The sequence below is a fragment of the Somniosus microcephalus genome, chromosome 11, assembly GCF_052327205.1.
Source record: "Somniosus microcephalus isolate GS21.2 chromosome 11, FLI_Smic_1.0, whole genome shotgun sequence".
Lineage (NCBI taxonomy): Eukaryota > Metazoa > Chordata > Chondrichthyes > Squaliformes > Somniosidae > Somniosus > Somniosus microcephalus.
The window spans coordinates 174,772,155-174,794,922 of record NC_140997.1 but is presented as its reverse complement, the minus strand read 5'-3'; the positions used below and the strand labels follow the sequence as shown (position 1 = coordinate 174,794,922).

The following is a 22,768-nucleotide window of genomic DNA, read 5'->3' as shown; positions in this document are numbered from 1 at the left end:
CAGGGGTCAGTGCTGGGTCCCCAACTCTTTACAATCTATATTAACGATTTGGAGGAGTGGACCGAGTGTAACATATCAAAGTTTGCAGATGATACTAAGATGGGAAGGAAAGTAGTGAGTGAGGAGGACATAAAAAACCTGCAAGGGGACATAGACAGGCTGAGTAAGTGGGCAGAGATTTGGCAGATGGAATACAATACTGGAAAGTGTGAGGTTATGCACTTTGGCAGGAAAAATCATAGAGCAAGTTATTATCTTAATGGCAAGAAACTGGAAAGTACTGAAGTACAAAGGGATCTGGGGGTCCTGGTGCACGAAACTCAAAAGGTTAGTATGCAGGTGCAGCAAGTGATTAAGAAGGCCAATGGAATGTTGGCTTTCATTGCTAGGGGGATAGAATATAAAAATAGGGAGGTATTGCTTCAGTTGTACAAGGTATTGGTGAGACCGCACCTGGAATACTGCATACAGTTCTGGTGTCCATACTTAAGAAAAGACATACTTGCTCTCGAGTCAGTACAAAGAAGGTTCACTCGGTTAATCCCGGGGATGAGGGGATGGACATATGAGGAGAGGTTGAGTAGATTGGGACTCTACTCATTGGAGTTCAGAAGAATGAGAGGCGATCTTATTGAAACATATAAGATTGTGAAGGGGTTGGATTGGGTGGATGCGGGGAGGATGTTCCCGATGATGGGTGAAACTAGAACTAGGGGGCATAGTCTTAGAATAAGGGGTTGCTCTTTCAAAACTGAGATGAGGAGGAACTACTTCACTCAGAGGGTGGTAGGTCCATAGAATATGCTGCCCCAAAAAGCTGTAGAAGCTACATCATTACATAAATTTAAAACAGAAATAGACAGTTTCCTAGAAGTAAAGGGAATTAAGGGTTATGGGGAGCGGGCAGGAATTTGGACATGAGTCTAGGTTCGGATCGGTCATGGCCCTGTGGGTAGCGGAGCGGGCCCAGGGGCCGTGTTGCCTGATCCTGCTCCTATTTCGTGTGTCTAATTCTGTTAGATTCAAGAGATGGTTCTGTGATAGTGGATTGGTGGTTAGGATCAGATCAGCCATGATCTTATTGAATGGCGGAGCAGGCTCGAGGGGCCGATTGGCCTACTCCTGCTCCTATTTCTTATGTTCTTATGCAACATCAATTTTGTGCCAAATGCAAGCAACATTTGTGCCATGGGCAAAACATAACCATTGGTGTTTTACCTGGTATTTTATTAATAAAGGAGTCATTAAAAAATGTGTGCTCTATTAGAGGTTATGGTATATCATGCAGGGTTATACTGAGAAGCTAATAGATTGGTTACTTTTGGAATACAATTAATTGCAGCACTGCAGGAATAGAATTAAGTAAAGGGAAAAAGTAGCTACTATGCAGAATGCTACCAAGGTCCAAATGCAAGCATCTCTTCCAGATGAATAGTTGCATAGCACATGATTTAACCATAAAACATTGCAAGATATTCATGCAGAACAGCTGCAAAAAGCTCATCAGTTCAGCAAAGCACTTGAATCAGTAAAAGAATACAGCTCAGTTAGATGTTGACGCAGGATGGATTGGGTAGTAATGTCATCCAAAATCGTGTGCATAAGGTACACCCTGATACAGATTGTAATGACCTTTATGGAACCAGTTTATATACCACTTCTTAAGGCAGATTTTTTATCCTGGACAAAAGATAATGGTTTAGATTCCCCCCCTCCCCCCCCCATCAAGTTTTCGGCAGACTTGTGGTCGGCAGAGACATGCAAACTACATCTTAACAAGGTTAATACAGCTGCTGGTTGAACACTGGACAGTGGGAGTATTTGTTAGACTGCAGTGTCTGGCATTTAAAAGTCAGTGGAGGGAGCCTTGAGGTACTTTTGATAGTGGGGCTTGTGGAATCACTCTTAGAATGGTGCCATCTATAGCTCCCAAGGGCAGCTTCCAATATTTATTTTAAAATTGTGGCCAATTTTTAGGCAGCTGGGCCGATGTCTCTGCCTCATGCTGTGGCAGGCCCCCTGTTAGAGTAAGTGTGTGCTCCCAGTCTGGCGTGACTCCACATCAGAGACCAGGGAGCATGCCTCCCGTATGTAAATTACCTTGGGGCCAAAGATTTGGCTGGATTCAGAGGGGCAGCTCTGTGCTGGGTGGAAGTCACACCCCGTCAGAGATGCCACCTCAATCGGAAAACCAGGCCAATATTATTCATTAATACCAATGATGTGGCATTAACAACAGCAACTTCCATGCATATTGTGCCTTTAACATAGGAAGACATCCCAAGGTGCTTCACAGAAGTGTAATCAGACAACAATGGACACTGAACCAAAGACAGATATTAGAAGGGGTGACCAAGCTTGGTAAAAGAGGCCGAAGTCGGAGAAATATAGAATTCTGGGGGGCTGGGGCAGTAGTTAGGGCAGGAGAAGGTTACAAAAATAGGGAGGGGTGAGGCCACAAAGGCATTTATATACAAGAATGAGAATTTTAAATTAGAAGTGTTGGTGGCTGGAAGCCAATGTAAGTCAGCAAAGAAACAGAAGATAGGATATGGGCAGCAGAGTTTTGGATGAGCTGAGGGTTATGGAGGCTGGCCAGTAAAGCAGTGGAATAGTTGCGTCTGGAGGCGACAGGCATAGAAGAGGCTTTCAGCAAAAGATGGGCTGAAGCAGGGGTGGAGGCAGGCAATGTTACGGAGGTGAAAGTAGATGGTACACTATTTAAACATGTGAAAATGGGGCATGTCTGTCCAATTTTAAACTAGATAAACAGAATTATATAAATAATGTTGTCCAGCTTTGACTGAGAGTGAACTGGGTTATTTCAGGTAATGCTATTGTATACTTGATTTAATGGTTGATGAAGAAGTTACCTGCTGCAGCATGATAGCCTGTTGCTGCTGAAGCAACGCCTGGAGTTGCTGCGGAGTCAGTACTTGTTGCTGTAAAATCTGTTGCATTTGCTGGGGAGTTATCACTTGAGGTGTCATCATAGCCACTGATACTGGAACCTAAAGACATAACACATGGGAATAAGGAACAAAATATTCATAAAGCTGTACATGTACTTGTAGCAATTATTATATAGCAGAAAATTGTTGAGTGAAATGCTGATTGTCAAATTAGTTTAACGCTGTATCACAACATGATTCAATCAAACACTGACCTTACCAAAAATTGCTGTGAAACAGTATGTTGCAAATCATTTTTTTAAACTTTTTTTTAAACAGAGATCAAACCTCTATGCATGTTGTTTATTACAGCACTGACATGTAGTCTTCACCCTTATTTCCTGGCTCACTGGTTGGCAGGAATTGGGCCAAAGAACAGAGGTTGGTGGCTCTTGTATTAAAAACACCTGGCTTTGGCATATAAAAAAATAAATCTTTCCAACTATGACTGAAATACAAGTTTTAGCAATTAGCATATTTCAATCATCACAGAATTTAAAAATATGAAATCTTGTTTGCAGCACTGCAACTTTAAAACAAAATTATTAAATATCCAGATTTTGGGGGGGGGGGGGAGGAGGAAATTCAGTTGGTTTGCACCTCCTGTTAGCGCCTTAAGAGGGCGCTAATGGGGTGCAAAGCAACTAGCGCCCGTGCGTGGCGGTGTTTGCGCCGCTCACGAAATTAACTAGACATTTTGCGGTGGCGCTAAACACTACCGCCACGATCTCCTGCGTTGGCTGATCGTGATGTCAGTTGAGTGTGCAACGCCCCGGTAGCGCCCCGGACCGGATATTGAGTGGCGCCCCCTACCTTACCACTAGCAATGACAGGTTGAGGGGAGCGTTTTGCAGTCAGGAAGGGACTGGGGGAGCGCTATTTAAAGGCGACCGCTTCCTGCCTTTTTTTGTTGGTGACATTTTTGCACCACGCATTCTGAGAGAGAGAGAGAGAGAGAGAGAGAGATACTTCTGGAGCGATTCAACGCTGTGTGAAGGAGTTTTGGGTACTGAGCAGCACTTTGCAGGTTCATTTTGATTTGCCCTTCCTTGTATCGATTTAGAAGAGACTGTGGGGGCTGCATTCTGAGTTCTTTCCCTGAGTCTCTCCATTGTTCTTTCCAGCAGATTTGATGTACAAGTCTCTCCAGGCTGAGATTCAAGGCTGCAATGAGCAGGATGTAGATGGAGAGCAAGATCAACCCTCCCTTTTAAGAACTGGCCGGCGCCATTGTGTCTGTGTTCCATTGCTGACTGACATCACATGAGCTTCACCAGCGCTCTGAGGTAGAGCCTCGCTCCTCGGCCTTTGCACCTTAAGACAGGTGTGAAGCGCCTGATTTAGCACTCCAATCACCCCCAGGGGCGATAAAAGCCAAGTTTGTAGTCGGAGGCGATAATTAGCGCCAGGTGCTAATCTTTACGCCCGGCTGATAATTGCGCCCCGAATGGGGCGATACTGAATTTCTCCCCCTTGCTATTTTAAATGCAAATGAACAAACAGCACTAATATTGCTATCACGAATACAAATCTGAATTGCCATAGCCTGTTCAGAACAAGAGCACTGCCATTTCCTAAAAGCAGTCTCCACTGTGATCTCAATTGTCCCTCTGCTGATCTAAACTACATGAATGTTGATACTGCCAGATTTTTCATATTGCTGATATACCCGTAGCAGCTTTTCTCACTGACATTTCAGTGACAAACAGTTACAGTGATGAACCTGATAGCATTTCACATTTGCAACTGTTAACATGTCCATGTGCATGGACATCCTTCTAAACTGAAACTGAGTAACCTGTACATTGTGTCTGAAGGATGATGTCTTGTTCTGATAATGAAGCCGACATTAAAATGACAGTCTGTCTCAAACAAGGCTGCATAGTTATTTTCGAGCTTATATTTAATGACAATCCTATAAATTTTGCATGTTTGTAGAATGAAATTCAGCTATTCAAATCAATCATTACATTCTGTTGAAACGCTGGGATATTGGATACAAATTTCAAGCTCATCTAAACGCAGGGCTTATGTTTTTAATGCCGTTTTTAAAACTGGACAAACAGGAGGAACATTTTTAATGTTTTATCAACTGAAAAGTATGAATGTAAAACTTCTATTAAAATACATTTGCTTCCTTGTGAAATTACGTTTAAATGCCACTATTATTTTACAGATATATAGCTTAAATTTTGTACAATGTTACTGAATTCCATCTGGTTTACATGTACTTCATCCACAGATGCAAACTTCCATTGATCACACAAAAGTAGAAACATGAAAGTGTAAACTGATCTATAGCTTTATATCATCCTGGGGGAATTTTTTTCCAACCTAAAAATAGGCTAGTGCCAGTGAAAGGATTTAAAAAGGTATTGAATAGCAAACTCATAAATACAGAGTCTAACAAACAAACTTCTGCAGCTTTATGCTGTGGTAATACATTTTAGTATTTCTGTAGTTAAGAGCTCTTATTCTGTTTTATCGTGTCTATCCCACCACCTTCACTGATTTCTCCTGCCATTTGCATAGCGCATTCACTTTCCTAATTTCACAGTCATTATGCACTGATGTCCTGATTTCTCAGCATCACTAATCTTGACGAACTTAAATCACTGATGAAGGTCAGACAGATGAAGGCACATTCCAAACTCTACGCAGAGCTTTCTACCTACATGATACCAACTAATTTCTATTAAACTGCTTGGACTCACCAACTTTACAAGCTATTTTGGGGTGGAGGTGATGAAAGTTCACCCTGTAAATGTACACATGCTATCCTATTGTCTTTTGTGTAGTAACTAATGTCAGAAATCAAAGAGCATGCAGCATTGGCAGTAGGCTATTATAGCACACACACTTTATTACACATTACTACAGAGGTCATTAGCAGCAAGAGTGATTGTACTGTTCTTAACCTATTGATCACTCCAACTACTGCCATTTAATCCCTTGTTGAATGACTGAAAACTGCTATAAGGCACGCTGGAGAGAATGCTTTAACACAGCAATATATAGCCAAGCTTTGGAAATCATAAACAAATACAGTATACAGAACTTAGAACAGAAGGGTTACTTATGCAAAAGAAAAGCAAAACGTATGAGTCTGGCATTAACCATTTCACCAACACAAACCTACATTCAAGACCCTTTGAAAAGCATTCCAACTTGTATAGTGAAACAAAATAAAGTAACTACATTAACTGAAAAGAAAACAGTTGAATTAATTGAATTTTTTTGCAAGATTTTAAACTTAACATTATAACATATTTAAAATAGACAATAAAGATATATTACAATGAATGACTGATTAAATTTATTTTATCATAATATGTGGAAAGTTTTACATAAATCTATAAAATCTATTTAAAAGATTTGTTCTTGTTTTTGAAAAATGGTACTTCATTCCATAGAGTGAAAAAAAAATTATATTAAGAAATGGTCATACCTTAAGTACATGCTTGGTGGTAAATCAGGTAAGCAAGGTACAAGTCTGATAAAACAGCTTAAAAGCAGAGATAGGTAATAACTAGTTACCTCAAGAGTTAAAATATGATTTGAAGTAAAAGAACAACCACAGTGTGACGTATTTTCCTCTATGAAATTTTATTTGTGACCTTATGGTTTTTTTCAAAAAGTAATTTATATCACACAGAGAGAAATAAAACTAGTGTGGTGCAGCAGAATTCAACGGCATGCGTCCATTAAAGGTATAGGCCCTTCATTTGCTCTCTTGTAAACTTATACTGCTGCTTCCATAAGAAATATAAAAATCAATTGCCTTAAAAAAAAATAATGAAAGTTATGTGATACAACTAAGCTATTCATTCCAAAAAAGTCCACCCACTTGTGAACCAACTCAGATCTGACTCCACTAATGGGATGAATTGCTCATTCCACCTGGCAGTTATCATCTATCAATCATGTATTTAATACGTCACAGGTTTATAAATAATATAGTGTTTATGAGAGGGAGCAGCTTGTATTCATGTGTGATCTATACACGGATTGTGTATTGGAATTTGGAAACAGATGCTCCCTAATTAAAAGTGCTGACTAACACAAGCTTGTAACCACTCACACATCTTTAATAAACAGACCAAACTGTGTGATTTCAGAAAGTGCTCATAACAACCCTCCCCAAGTGAATAGCAACATAAGGCTTGAGAAATTAGTGAATATGTATTGAGAATAACTGAACACATTGACACATAAATATCATTTTAGGATTCAACTTTAGTGCCACACCTTCAGAAAGAAAAAAAATATATATAGCACCTTTAAGCGCCTCCAAAACATGCCAAAGTGCATCACAGCCAATGAATTGCTTTTTAAGTGTAGTTACTGTTGTTTTGTAGGCAAAGACAGCAGCAACTTTGTGTAAAGCAAGATCCCACTAACTGCGAAGGCGATAAATGGCTAACTAATCCAGTTTGGTGGTGGTGCCTGAAGGAGGAAAGCTGGTAAGGACACAAGGGGAACTCCCTGCTCAACTTCAAATAGTGCAATGAGATCTTTTACATTCACCCGACAGGCAACTGGACCTGGCTTAGCTCCTCATCTGAAAGTTGGCACTTCCGACAATGCAACCCTCCATCAATACTGCAGTGAAGTGCCAGACTAGATTATGTGCTCAAGTCTGGAGTGGGGTTTGACCTCAAGATCTTCTGACTCAGAGGGAAGAGTGTTACTACTGAGCCATGGCTGACACTTTTTAAAGATTCCAATATTTTTACTTGACTTTTAAATTACACGTTAAAGTTTAAAACTTGTCCTATGCATCCTTTAAACTTTAATAAACTGTAGTTCACCATCCAGGTAACGTACCTTTTGAACCAACTAACGAATTGGGTCATGTGATGGGGATCTGATGTGCCCAATTAGTTTTTTTAAAACCAAATCACAGATTAGCTTTACTACTTTATTAACAAAAAAAGGTTTTGTTTTCTATTTGCATTCTACATCAAAACAGTTTTTTTTTAATTCAGCATGATTCTTACGTTTGTGTCTTCAGACATATGGGCACATGTCCAGAAGGAAGACCCACCCAGCAGAGATAGATCAAATGCAGATTTGTGAAAATCTGATCAGATGAATTAAGGTCAACGGTCAGGATTTGAAAATCAATGGATTAATGGGCAGGCAGCTCCCAGCATGTCCATCTTCATTAAGTAACCAGAGTATAGCTATAGGAAATGGCCAAAATTATCCTATTTGATGAGGGTGATGACAATTTGAAGATACAAGGATGTAAAATGAAATGTAAGGCTTTAATGATTTGAAGTTACTCACCAAATTTTATATGAAAGTTTTAAGCAAGTGCCAATATGTTGATGAAGTGACAAAAACTGTTGCTGTTGGACGCACACAATAGGTGGGGAGAAGCCAGTACTCTCTCATAAAACCCCAGACTTCCTAGCGTGGTGTTAGGAGGATTAAAAACAAACTCCGTCACAAGATATAATTCGCTCCTGCTACTGATGGGTGTCTAATAGCCCAATGAATATAGTAATGATGAAAGAAGTGGATGAACATTTAGAATAATAAAGCACTGCAACTGGTATTATTATGAGGTATTTATCAGATTATGAAACTTTGCCAATACCTTCAGTTCGCGAGACTATCTAACACCTCATTGAGAACACTGATGTCATACTTAGTTTCTTGAATACTGCAAAAGTTACTGTCTATATGTTTCAATTTACTGTGAAATCTGCAACTATCTCCTGATCACATATCCCTATTCATAATAATGTCAAAGCATTAGTTGTGCCACAGATTACTGGTAGTTGTTTTTTTTATCCTTGACATGAGTTTAATTTCTTCAGTTCTTCCAAAATAGAAACAGAAGCAATTAAAGCTTTTAGAAAAGTGTTCATCTCTAGCACTAAGTAGCTTTTTTACATTCATTATTTATACTATCCAGCACAAAGAAGACACTTGTACTACATTAATTATTAGTTTTAGTGCCATCCATATTCACTAAGAGTAAATACTAATGCAGCAAAAGTGGCTGGTCTAATTTACAATGAATTAGGAAATACAGTAGTTTATCGCTAGTTATACTTTATGTAGTCTGTGAATACCTAATCAGGTAAAATATTAATGCTTAGCATAGGTGCTGTAGATTAATTTTGTACAAAAAGTGCATCTAGTAATTCTGTGCTAATTCCATCTCTTGTGCCCTTTCTGCATTTAAAAGTTGAAACTTAAAACATGCAAAAAGCAAGAAAAAGGTAATGTTACACTAGGTCATTCTCCAATGAAAATGAAGGAGCAGTTACACCATAGTACAACCAGATTTGTATTGTCTCTCTGTCATCACATCTTGATTACAAATCTTTTTCTCAAAATTTAATTTTTTTTATTTGCATATTGCTATAGTTGTTAACAAATGCTGAAACCACAATGGAAAGACAACTAAAAAGAATAGTTGTACTGGAATTCACAACATAACAGAAAAAAGTAACGAGAGGAAGTGAAAGCTGATTTTTTGTTTTTTTTTACCACACAGACCATATGATTGAGACATATGGGAGTTGCATAAACTACCAGGGAGTAACTGAATCACAGATCTAATGTAATAATTGGAAAGCATCAAGATTGTCTTCATTAAGGGACACAACTGGGTTTTCCAAATCCTTTACCAAAAGATGACAAAAGCTGCCACCTTTCCTACCCAAATAATAATGAAACACGTCTAACTTCCCAGATGGCATTACCATATAATGCACTGTATAATAATTAATCCTGAAAACTTATCGCTACATTACTTTATTTTGTTGGGAAGATATTAATACCTGAAGAGTGACCACACTGTTCTGTCTTATTGACATGACACAACCAAATTGCCATTTCATTTAAGGATTAACCTTAATAGTCACACTTAATAATATTTATTTCCGTAAGAGAATTAGGGGGAGAAATTCGGTATCGCCTCATTTGGGGCGCAATTATCGGCCGGGCGCAAAGTTTAGCGCCTGGCTCTAATTATCACCTCCGACTGCAACTTGGCTTCTGTCGCCCCTGGAAGTGATTGGAGTGCTAAATCAGGCGCTACACACCTCTCTTAAGGCACTAAAGCCGAGGCACGAGGCGCTACTTCAGAGCGCTGGCGAAGCTCATGTAATGTCAGTCAGCAATGGAACACAGACACACTGGCACCAGCCAGTTCTTAAAGGGGAGTGTCGATCTTGCTCTCCATCCACACCCTGCTCATTGCAGCCTAGAATCTTGGCCTGGTGAGACCGGTGGAGAGGCCCAGGGAACGAGCTCAGAGTGCAGCCCCCATAGTCTTTTCTAAATCAATGCAAGGTCAAATCAAAATGAACCTGCAAAGTGCTGCTCAGTACCCAAAACTCCTTCACACAGCGTTGAATCTCTCCAGAAGTCTCTCTCTCTCTCTCAGAATGCATGGTGCAAAAATGGCGCCAACAAAAAAAGGCAGGAAGCAGTCGCCTTTGCTCCCCCAGTCCCTTCATGACTGCTAAATGATCCCCTCAACCTGTCATTGCTAGCGGCAGGGTAAGGCAGGGGGCGCCACTCAATATCTGGTCCAGGGCGCTACACGCTCGACTGACATCACGATCTGCGGGTGCAGGCGATCGTGGCGGTAGTGTTTAGCGCCGCCGCAAAATGTCTGGTCAATTTCACGAGCGGCGCAAACATCGCCGCGCCTGGGCGCTAGTTGCTTTGCGCCCCATTAGCGCCCAACGGGAGGTGCAAAGCAACCGAATTTTTCCCCCTTAAGCTTTTACAATACACTTTTAAAAAACTTTTCCAACAGGGCAGTCAGACAACCTGCTCCCAGGTCTCTGCTGATGCCACTCTACAATTGGTTACTTGCAAGTGCGTAAAACTGGCTTGGGGTGACATGCTCAATTCTTTCCCCTCTTTTCCTGTGGAGAGCCACCTAGCTTGCGCCCAGTACCCTGGCCTAGAAATTGGGTTTTGGTCTTGCCAGGGCTGTAGCGCCAGAAAGTTTGCGCCAGCGGTAATGCGGCAGCGCGCGACGAAAATTCGGGTGCGCCGGGCCCAGACGGCGGCGGGCGCTAAAACCCTCCTTTAGCGCCTCAAAACGGGCGTGAACTTGGGTTTCCCGGCGCTAATCCCCCGCTGCGGCACCCGATGCGGTGCGGCAGGCGGGGGAACTGCAGGCCTCCTCCTCCTGTTAAGGAGGAGCTGCCTGCAGCCGACAACTGTCCGGCGGATTGACCCGACATCTGAGCCCGGCACCTCGGGGAAGTGCCGGGCTCGCATCAGACACTGATCAGGGCCGCGGGGGGGGAATGCAGGAGTCCGGGAAGGGAGGTGCGGGCAGGCGGCCGCCGGGAACGCGGCCGGCCGCCGCTCCACCTTTATGCGCCGGCGCACACTGGGGGAAGACTCTGTTGCCAGAGTCTTAGTTGCGCCTGCCACGGGCGAGGCGGGCGCAACTGAATTTCGGCTTGGGGCCGGGTTACCACGGCAACCGGGACGCTGCGCACACCGATGACGTCATCGGTGCCGGCGCAGCGCTACCGGTGCAACGCCGATTTAGGGCCCCAGGGAATTTCTCAACTGGCCATAACTCCGGCGCTAGGCCCTCTAGCGCCTCAAATGCGGCGCTAAGCCTACCGAATTTCTAGGCCCCTGTACCTCCTTCTTTAGCCTAGCCGAATAGAGCAGTTTTCCTTTAACACAAAATTCATGGCCTCCACAAATGTATCTTTCTCGTCTCCATTGACAAATGCAATCCCCAATATGAGAACAGAAGAGATTTACTTACAGAAGTGAGACAACTTATAAATACTTTTCTCTGTCATACCATTTACAAAAGCATAAACACCATTTCTTTTGGGGATTTTACTGCATTTCAAGTAACTATATTCTAAGATATAAAAATATTTAATCAAAAATCATTTTCTCACAAAGCACTCTGAACCTGCTTTTATTAATAAAAGAATAAAGGCGCTACTAAAAGCTTGCTTTACTGCAAATGTAATTCTTGCACTAAAGTAGATCTACCAAATAAAACTAAAACACTGCATCTGCTTTCTCAACAATTCCAACAATGGCGTGCCCGTTGTGATCTATCTCAGGCTGTGAGATTTCAATGTCATTTCAATTACATAACAGGAAAACAAAAAGAGTAATTTTAAAAAAAATGAAGAAGCAAGATGGTATAAAGCAACAAAACTGGTCTTATTCTACAATCAGTATTGCTAACATGTATAAGGACGTGTCAGGCATATTGTTAATCACAACATTCGAGAAAAATCAGAGAAACGGCAGGGTTCTCTTACTATTGGAAACCAGGAAATATTAATACATAGAGTCAATAATTTCCTATAAAATGGGCAGCGGGAGATAGTTTTCAGGCTTTTGCTTTAAATAATCTGCACTAGGTCATATATAGAAATTATTTACAAAGAGGATAAACTTAAAAATGACCTTATTGAAATGGCTTTATTATAAAAGAAGGGAAAATGCAGCTTACATTCTTGACATTTACAAATCCTGTATAATGAAGCAAATGATATTTAGCTTGCAGGTTTGTTTTTAAAGAGAAAATATAAAACTCATTACCTAGAAATGTGATCAAAATCAAAGACCTCTCTGACTACACAAAGCATATTTGTTTTACCTATGTCACTAAAAAAAAAGTGAGACCTTGATACCATCGTAGTGTATTTTGTTACAAGGTGATTAGCTGTACACATGTGCTGATCAATCAATTTTTTTTGCAGAATGTAGCCATCTATAAAAGACAAAATATAGATCATGAAAAAAATGACACCATTAAAAGGTGAATGTGTGCCAAATGTTTTACTATGGCAGCAGAAAGTGCCCTTTCAGCAGCTTTTCACAAGTGACGAAAAAAACATTATTCAAATCTTTCAGCAAATTACATTAAAATATTATATTGTCCATGAAATCTTTAACCATTCACAAGGCAGCTTACAGAATCTCGGCATGATTTTAACACAATCAGTTTTGCTCATAACTGCCATTCTAACACTGCCGTTAAAAGAAATCTGGCCCTAGAAATTGGATTGTGCCAGAGTCCAGTGCTTAATAAGACCAGTGGTAGGATCATGGCAAATTGGTCCGCCTACCTCATTAGGGAAGTACCAGCTAGCTGCTGGCGTCAGTCGCGGCCCTAGAGGCAGCTCGCTGATCGCAGGGGACAGCAAGATCAGTCAGCTCAGATGCTGGCTGAGGACCTCGGGGAGATAGGGTGTGGACGGGGACAATCAGGATGGGGATGAGCAGTGGCCGGCAGCAGCGCACAGTTTTAATGTGGAGCCGAGAGGCAGACTCTTGCTTTTTCTGGCTCCAGAGTAAGGCAAGTAAAAAATCGTGCTTTTTTGGTTGGCAGCCTCCAGAGGTTCCTTTCAGGACCATTGGTTTGGCTGCAGCGTGTCTGAAATAAAACTGACCGCAGCAAGCATGGCACATACTGCAGTCAGTCGCAGACCATTTTCACAAAGGGGCCTGAAACAGGTGTTGTGTCCATTACATATGCAAATTGGGAGCCTAACAGAAGTTTCAAGCATGCACCCTGAACACCTACTGAGCAGCCTGATCCAATATGGCAAGTGGTGCACTTCCGGACTGGAATGAGTGTGCCTATGCTGCCTTACATATTGGATCCTTAGGTGCCTGTAAAATGGATGTATGCCGATCCAATTTCTAGCCCTTAGTGTATGGCAGAGTATATTAAAAATGATTTAGACTTAAATGTGCTATAATTACAGTGATGACCATCTTTAATGACCCTCCCCAGGAATGATTTCAGGTGGTCTTTACAGCCAGGTGGTCATTTCATACAGGTCCAAGTGCACTTCATTCACAGCTGGCAGCTAATGCAAACATCACTAGAGAGAGGTGGTCTGACTATATATGTGGTCAGTAAGATTGACTTCAATTATAATACTAAATAGAAATTAAATTTCATCACAAATACTGTGTAATGTACAGTTCAAAAAATTAATGAAAAAGCAAAAATGTCACTTAAAAAGAAACAAAAAAAACCCCCAAATGTACAGAATGTTCATAGGAAACAGGTTTAAGATGTGCTGTGAAATACCATTTTTAAAAAGAGTGCCACACTACAGATTTATCCAGTCATATCACAAGATGCCATATTAAAATCACCATACATGTCCTAAATGTCAGTATAAGAATCATATAATCAATGTCAGCCTAGTGCTAAAATCTACTTAATCTACACCTGCTTTTATGCTACAGAATCACTATTATTCTACTGGAGTCAAAGTTCAGGCATTTCTGAAATATTTTAGCAGTGTAACAGTAAAAGCTGTATACTGCTACTTGATGAAGGGAAGTTTACCCCAGCTGTTTAATCAGTCTCTTAAATTTTTAATTTTCATTCAATCATCATTAAATGGAGAACAGTTAATGGGCCATGTACACAGCAGCCCATGTATGTGCCTTACATTGCTCTACATGCCTGCAGAAGATTTAATTGAAAATAGCCTCTATTACAATAAAGAAAATATATTATGTATACTTCTGAAGACAGGGTGAATGATGTAATTAATAGAATATTCTGACACTATTGATTTACAAGTTAAACAACATAATCAATGGTTGGAAACATATATAAGGGACAATAATTTTTAGTTAATTGGTTATAGCAACAAAGCTAATGCATATTTCTAGTTGTTACTTTTAAGGAAATTTCTATGTTTAAAGTTACTATAAAGCACTGCACTGTAAAGGAAATGGTCTGCAGCTGCCTATTATGATAAGATGTCACTCTTAGTTTGAAGAAGTGTAACGGAAACCAAAAATGTTTTCAGCAAACATTTATGCACTGCTTTAGGTTTCAATAGAAAGGCTCCTAGGAATATCCTAGGGGGAGTATTCAAAGCACAGAGTACAAGAATACTGGCAATCAAATCAGTACAGGGTACTACCAAGATATGCAGTCTGAAGCTACAAATCTCAGAAATGTACTCATGCATACATCTGAATTACTACATTCCACACATAATTTTAACATAACAGTTTGCTCATTTCAGTCATTCTGTCATTACAGAATCTGAAACCTTCTGGTTTCTATTGAACAGTTTTAAACTTTTATTTAGTTTAAATACGTAGGGAATGCAGCACACAGCCTGCACCAGACATATCCTTTGGGTAGATTGGCTATACATCACAACTAAGCAAAAGGGTGCAAATTAGATTCTAATGAGAAAACATCAGTCGCTCCTCTGATGATTTCACCATTCACTGATTCACTCCTAATGAAGACACACTCTATCCAGAATGCTCTTGAACTGTCAGAGGTCAAAATGAATTCAAAAAGCCAAAAGCAAATCAAGACAAATCGGAAGCACTGAAAGAAACCTTTTTCAGAGTGGTGTGGCAATTAAAGTAATTGCACAAAGAGACAACTTCTATCAATGGCAGCAGAAATTAAGCTGCCAATGTTGTAACAGGTTAGATGAAAAATCAGACTTTAATGTATGCTTCCTCATGTCATCTTGTTTTGTCAGGACATCAAATAAAATTGAAAAGTACAAAATAACAAGCCCCAGAGAAAATCAGAGAGGCTGACCTTTCTGATATTGTTGGTTTACCATGTTCAGAAATATTTTAATAATAATGAAGTTGACTTCAGTAGCAAGGGTAAGTCATGCAAACAAATCATGCTTCATCCCTTTAAAAATATCTTTCTCTTAAGTACAGGCATGCGTAAAGCAACTTGTGAAATTCCATGAGTGCTGGCGCACAGCCATTAAAATTCATAAACCAGAAACAACTGACTCCAGCATCTTCATCCACAAATTCTTAATGTTAACAACATCAACTCATGACAAAACCCATCACGATGATAGCAATAACACGGTAATTTTTTTTTAACAAAAAATCTAACCACATTTTCTTCTTTGAAGAACATCATGTTGTTTTAAAATATAAGTGTTCCTCACTCACACGGATTCTTCAGGCTGAAGTGATCAGAAATTAAATAAAATGTAAAAACCATGTGTATTAACTTCCTTTCATAATTTTTATGAACTTAAAATTAAATATGGCAGCTCACTGCTTCAGAGCTCAAGACAAGTAAAACGGGAAGCTTTCCAGGTAAGTTTGGTTCATTTTACTATCCAGCTTACATTAGTTTATAAGCAGGAAGCCATGTGCATGGATATGTAGCTTAGACACTAGATTTAGATTTTAATTCCAGCCCACATAGACAAACAAAATAGTGCAAGCACAGAGCTTCAGTGTAAATGGACATATGCATGCATTTAATAATCTCCCAAAACAAACAAATAATTTTCCCTTGAAGGTCATTTTTGTTTTCTTTTGAACAAACAAACCACTAAAAGGAACCAGCTAAGCCTTTCACCTAAAAACAACAAATTTAGTTAGTGGTGTCAGGACTTTCCCACAGTCAGCTCTTGTTACCCACAGGTGTTTACAGCTCCAGCATTAGCAATTTTGAAAGGGAAAACACAAGCTACAGTTGCTTTAACATCTTATCTCAGCACTCAGATGTTTGGAGGCTCAAAGGCTGCAGACAAAACGTATACCAAAACCAACAAAACAAAAAGCAACACAGCAATTTTTCTCTCTTTTCTTTCACAGCCTTCCCAATTCTTTCCCTTGTGTCTCTTGTTTAAAGTAACACCCCCCTTTCAGAATTCAAGGTGGATTTTTATATTGTGAATGATGCTACATTGTGTGGCACTCACTGTCTTAAAACTACACCTAAAAATTTAAAAAAAGGCATGTTCAACACCTCGTCCTATCATGTGGGCAGATGATTTATGGTTTGCCCGCTCAGCAAGGTTATGCAACGCTGCATGCCTTCAGAAGTATTATTTGAGTCAGTTGAGATTTAATTAAGATCACAGCCCTTAAAATTCTTGCCCCATGAAAATTCACAGAAGACAATGCACAATACATCCTGGTGCAACACTACAGCGCAGATTGTTTTCATTCCACCCTTTGTAACAACACAAGCTAATCCTTGTTTCCATGACAACAGACAAAAGTTGACAAATTTTGTTTTGTTTAACATTCTGTTGTTGCTTACAGTCCCATCAATTAAAATATGCACGCAAAACGACAGCCAAAGAAAATATCAGACTCAGTCCTGCTGTGCAGATGCACCACTCAGTAGTGTAATATATGGTTGCCTATGTCGTGGTAAAGAAATGACAGGTGCTAGCAGTCTCTCTGGTTGACAGGCCACTGCACAAATAACTGCCTTTCCTGAAAGGGCTAATGCACTACTAATGAACAATAAATCAACTTTGATTATAAACTGTCAGACAAATCAGTTCTCAGTTCAGCACTCTGAGATTCTATGCCAAGTCAGCTGCACATTGCTGGAATACATCATCTACATTTAGTTTTGTTCACACAACACCACAGTGAAATTTCAAATTGAAAGTAGAAACTGAAAATCAAAACAAGCCTTCCTCTTCCTCCTCACCCCCCCAGCCAAGCCAGCAGAATTTGTCTGCTCCAAAACAGTTATGAACTGGGGGCTCAGGTAAATCCTTTAACCACAGTGTTCCACAACATAAAAGCAATGTCTTTATCATCTAAGTGGTGCTTTAAGCTCTTCATATCAATAGCAATCCACTCTAGATAGAGTTAGTGCATACAGTAACCTGTAACTTGCACTGTATTGGGTTGCAGATAGAAATTTGAAAGTCAAAATCTACTTCAAAAGATAAAACTTTGAGCTAACAAAGCACTCAGTGCACATGAACTAAAACAAACAACATTCAGAAACCTCTCCTGAAGATGATAATTAAAACGGCCATGATAGGATTATCCATTTCCTTACAGTAAGTACAGTAGAGACACTAGGGAACATGTCACTCATTTGTCCCCTAATTAATGCCTTTTCAAGTGACTTTTTAAAGCACTGCTGACAGCTCAAGATAAAATGACCTAAAATGTGGAATCTCCCTTTTGAAATAGATAGAGCCATAAGAGATCTTCGACTTTTTTTGCAGTTAAAAAGTAGCATCATGTAAACTGTGTGAACAGTTTTCAAAAATACCACCCTCCCATTACTTCATTTCCTGAGGGCTTCCTTAACTATGACAACATCCCATCTGATTCTAAACATTGTAACGTTGACATTCAAGTTACTTGCATCTCACACCCTATTGGACTATGCAGGAATGTGACTGTGTTCGGTGACAAAGAACTGATTATACTCAATACTGTACACTACGTGAGAGTGACTGACACAGAACTCAGCAATCACCTTAACTTCATTCATTCATTTTCACTATTGTTCCAATGTACAGTACTTGATATATAGACAGCTGACTTATGCATGATCATATAAAAATATTGAAATAGATTAAAAAGGTTGTGGCTAGCAACAAAAAATATTCTAGGATGTTACAATTTTATGATTCTAACATGTTATAAATTGCCATTAAATGCAGCATAAATGCATTTTCACAAAACCTGTTCCTGCTATTGAAAGACACAGTAAATAACAATGGTTTCAATGATAAAAAGAACTCTTAAAGCAAGCTGATAAATAAAGTAGTAACAATGATAAAATATTGCACAAAGGAAGTTGTGCTGCTTCTTTTCTCCTAGATAAATTAAATTGTCAGTTTTACAGAGGAAAGGTACTAAAATTGCAGAATCAATCATATTGACAAACCTGACAAACTCCATTTAGCTGCCGCAGTAAACAGAGTGGTGGGCCATGAAACACTAATAAGCCTCCTGTACAAACTCAGCTTTCTGCAGATACAGACAGATTACACTCGCAAGGGTGAGCACCGACTGACATGGTGCAAAGCCAATCAGCCACACCCTGCTCACCAATCACAATCAACTACTCACCATAATCAATCCTTGAGATTCAGATGCCTCTTGCGGTGGCCCTCCTCCTTTGAGACGACAGGTGAAATGAAGTCCTTGCGTAATTGAGACTTCACAGCCAATTGTTTGTTGTACGAATTCTAGCTTATATTTGCAGAAAAAATGCTGTTTTTATTGCTGCTTTGTAGTTTTGTCTACCAACAAGCTACTAGAATAAGAGCTTAATAATCTGGTGACAACATCGGACAGAGAGGCGAAGTACAACCATTTTTATTAAAAGTAAAATCAGCACTTTGTTTCTAATGTCAAATTGTCCCCACTTCCTGTTTTCTAAATAAATTTCTAAATGAGTATTTGCTAAAAAAACATTGTCTTTTTCCTGCGCCGAATGCATACCTAACTCGCACATAAACAATAATATTCAAAGGAACAAGTTTCATGAACGTATGCTTGAGTGCAATTTTTAGAAGTTCTCTTTGGTGTTTCAATTGGTTCATATATATTGAAACAGCAGTGAAGAATGCTAGCTTTTACGCTATTGTTTTCTCTACTGTTGAAATGCAACTCCTAAATTATCACTTATTTAGATGATTTATGAAACTTACATAAGCAAAACATAAATTAAAGTGTTGGTTATCACATTTCTTTGCTTACATCATTATTGCATAGCTGGCTTTTTTCTTCTCTATTCCTCCTTCAGATCTCCCTGGGAACAGAAGGTTGCTCCAGCATTTGAACTTTCACTATGGAATCTTGATAAATGCATAACTGATTTGGACATAGGATTCCAACATAATAATTCCATTCCCTCATGTTTTGCAGAAGTTCTGATACAGACGAATGCAATTGCATCACATGTTGATAAATATATATGTGTTCCTGGTTCCCACACTGCAGGATTCCTATCTCAGCCAGGCTGTCTGAACATTGGAACATTTTAGCGATCAAGTCCTCATGGGCTGCTTGTACCCACCTCCTAGCAGTTAGCTCAAAAGTGGCACTGCCAGAGACCTGGGAGTGCCAGTTCATCCTGCTCGTCATGATATGGTGTATAGTGCTGGGAATCTATTGGCACTTTTACTTTACTGGAATACAGCCAACTGCAAATGCATAGTTTTCCCGCTGCTGGCTACCAAGTAAAAACAGGGGGATTTGCAGAGAGATGAAAAAAGTGTAGGCTCATGAAAATGTGAATCTGCTGTCGGATTAAGGCCACCTACTCCAGCAGAATAAACACGGGGAGCCAGTCCATATGTTTACAACCTCACCAAGATGGTCCAGCGAGTTCATTAAGGTCCACAGTATGTATCTTGTGGTGCAGATAGAAACTTTGTACGGGCCTCTATTGCTTCAGAATGCAAGCCCCTCCAATAACTGATCATATCCAAGAGCTGCTTCAACATGTACTGGTGTAAGAAACATGCACAGCTAACCAAATAAGGAGGTGCTCACAGGCCCACTCCCTGAATTGGTCTCAACTGGGGCTGTGCGGAGACCAGACAAGGCAGAAGTATAAACAAGGAAGAACGGCACACGGAGATCTCTCTCCCCAAAACAACAAAAATAATTGAATATTTAAGCATGCCTGAGAGATGCGGGGGGGGGGGGGGTGGTGGTGGTAGGGCGTGTGGGCTGGAGAAGTAAATAACAAATTGAGAATCTAAATTAAATTCAAAGATACAGCCCTACCTTTAACATTTCTTGGCAAATTATCTGTGCTTCTGAAAAGAATTCAACTGTACCAAAGATATACCTTTGCTTCCATAGCTGTGGTTTTGGCAACAAAGGAAGTCTAGTGTAGGCAGAGATAATAAAATTCCTCTTCAACTGTAATTGGGCAGAGCACTTACTTCACTGGTCCCTTAGGTACTACGTTACATTGATAGTACTCAGAGTGGAGCGCCTCAGTCATTTGTACTGTAATCCTCTTGGTGTGCAATATGGCTTTTAGGACTACTCGTTCTGTAAGCTGTTCAGCCAGTTTTACTTTTTTTTTAAATGGTGTAGGGGTGTGTATAATTACACACAATGTTTTGGCAGGTGTGTATACTAAACAAGAAGGCCAGTGGCTGGCTTTTTACCCCCCTGCTGGTATGCCAACAGGACAATAGGTGTCTTTCAAAAAGCAAGGTTATGTATCTTAAATCCGTAACAGCTGCTTTTTACTAAGTTTTTAGAATGACAGCTATGACCCATCTCAGACCCCATTTTAAACTATGCCTTCAAATGTTAGGAAGTTGGAATAACTAAATATACTTTTTTTTAAAGGAAGAGAAATTGTTTTACCAACTTTAGTTTGGTGGCCTCATCTGTTTATACAATACCGACTCAATGCAATACAAGGATGTCCAACATTCTCTGGCCCTCATAATTAAGCAAAGACATTTCACCTTTTTGCATCACTAACTGACTAACCAATAGTCTCTGATAAATGATATCAGTATTGTTTGACTGTGAAAAGTCATGCATCATCAAAGTTTGCTTTTTTGGGTTTGAGTTAGGACCGAAAGCAGCCAGGATGAAGGATTTTGGAATCATTTTGCTTATGTCTAGACTATTTAGCAGTAGCTCAAAAATGTGCTGCAAAACCACAAGTGATGTTTTAATATTTAATACTATTGTCTGAGATCACAATCTACATTTTCTTTATTCATTTAAGACTTAACATTGCATTTAACAACAATGGGGAAGATTTTTGGGTGCTATTTGTTTAAAAATTGTAAACCTGGAAATAAAGGGGGGAATTTTAACCTCAAAAATGGATGGGTTGGCATCAGGTGGGAGGTTAAAGTGTTAAAAAAAAAACTGAATCCCGACCCCAACCTGCCCACTTCCGGTTTTAACGGAGGCGGAACAGGGAGCAGGCAGACAACTCGCTCCAGGGAGGCGGGTTGACACTTTAAATATTATAATAAGGTTACGTATCTCATTCTGAAGCTCCATTTTAAATTGAACTGTTGATGGCCGGGTTTCCCGGGCCACAGGGAGCCTGGCAGCGAAAGGAAGGCAAGGATTACTGGATCCAGGAGGTAAGTGTCTTTCTATTTACCTGCTGGATCCAACATTCCTGCCTCACCAAACCCCCACGATCGGACCACCCACCCTTCCACCCCATAGCATCCAATTCCCCCCCTCTTGGACCGATCACCGAGCCCCCCCCCCACCGCAATCCTATCCTTCCGACCCCTCCCCGCCCCCCAACGATCCTGGCCCGGCCCCCTCCGACGATCCTGGCCCAGCCACCTCCGACGATCCCGGTCTTCCTCCTCTCTGCTCCCCAGGCCTACCCGTCTGACAGCCAGCCTCTCACTCTAACTGGCTGCATTGAGAAACTGATTTAAAAATTTTAAACAGGACCACCCGTTTAATTCCGCAGGGCCTGAGGGAAACCCTTTCTCCCAGGTTTCCCATCAGCATTCCAGCACCCTGGTCTCTACCTGCCTCCATGATAAAATATTGGCCAAAGGATTCATTTACAATTCTGCTACAAAGTGGAGGAAGTCTTACTATAAACAGCAACCAAAGAAAAAAATTCCAAATAAAATGTCAAGCCAAAGATTTTGGGGCTGAAAGTCCACAGCCTTTCATCTGCACCCACCTAACTCCAATGGATGTGAACCAGAAGAGCATGGATTCAGGCAAGTTAGTGCCAGATCCCAGCTTTATGTTGGGATTCTGTGTGGCCTTGTAAGGGACAGAGACTCCGCATGTACCAAATAAGGCCATTGATGTGGCAAGGAGGGAAGAGCTCCCAGCAGTTGGGAGTTCCCAAATCCCTGGCTTCACAGGGGCCCAGAGCATCACTGGTGGTGGTGAAACTGGCATACCAGGATGCTGAATGGTCATAGTGGGCCCCATCTTGAGATCCAGGCCAAGATCTGGGGCCTGCAACCCTGTAGATTTCAGGCAAGGATTTCTTTTCTACTTTTAAAGTAGGCCCTTTACAAATAGGACTAACAGGACAGTTCCTTAACCTTTCTGGGCGGCTGTGAGAC

General features: G+C 40.4%; 1 protein-coding gene across 7 annotated transcripts in view; it reads right to left on the bottom strand.

The window, feature by feature from the left end:
• Nucleotides 1–22,768, bottom strand: part of foxp1b (forkhead box P1b) — a 581,092-nt gene that overhangs the window by 123,418 nt on the left and 434,906 nt on the right. For all 7 annotated transcript variants that reach the window (XM_086001439.1, XM_086001441.1, XM_086001437.1 and 4 more), the window contains one exon: nucleotides 2,874–3,011. In XM_086001439.1, the coding sequence (XP_085857565.1) occupies nucleotides 2,874–3,011 (138 nt within the window). The remainder of the gene's footprint in view (nucleotides 1–2,873; nucleotides 3,012–22,768) is intronic.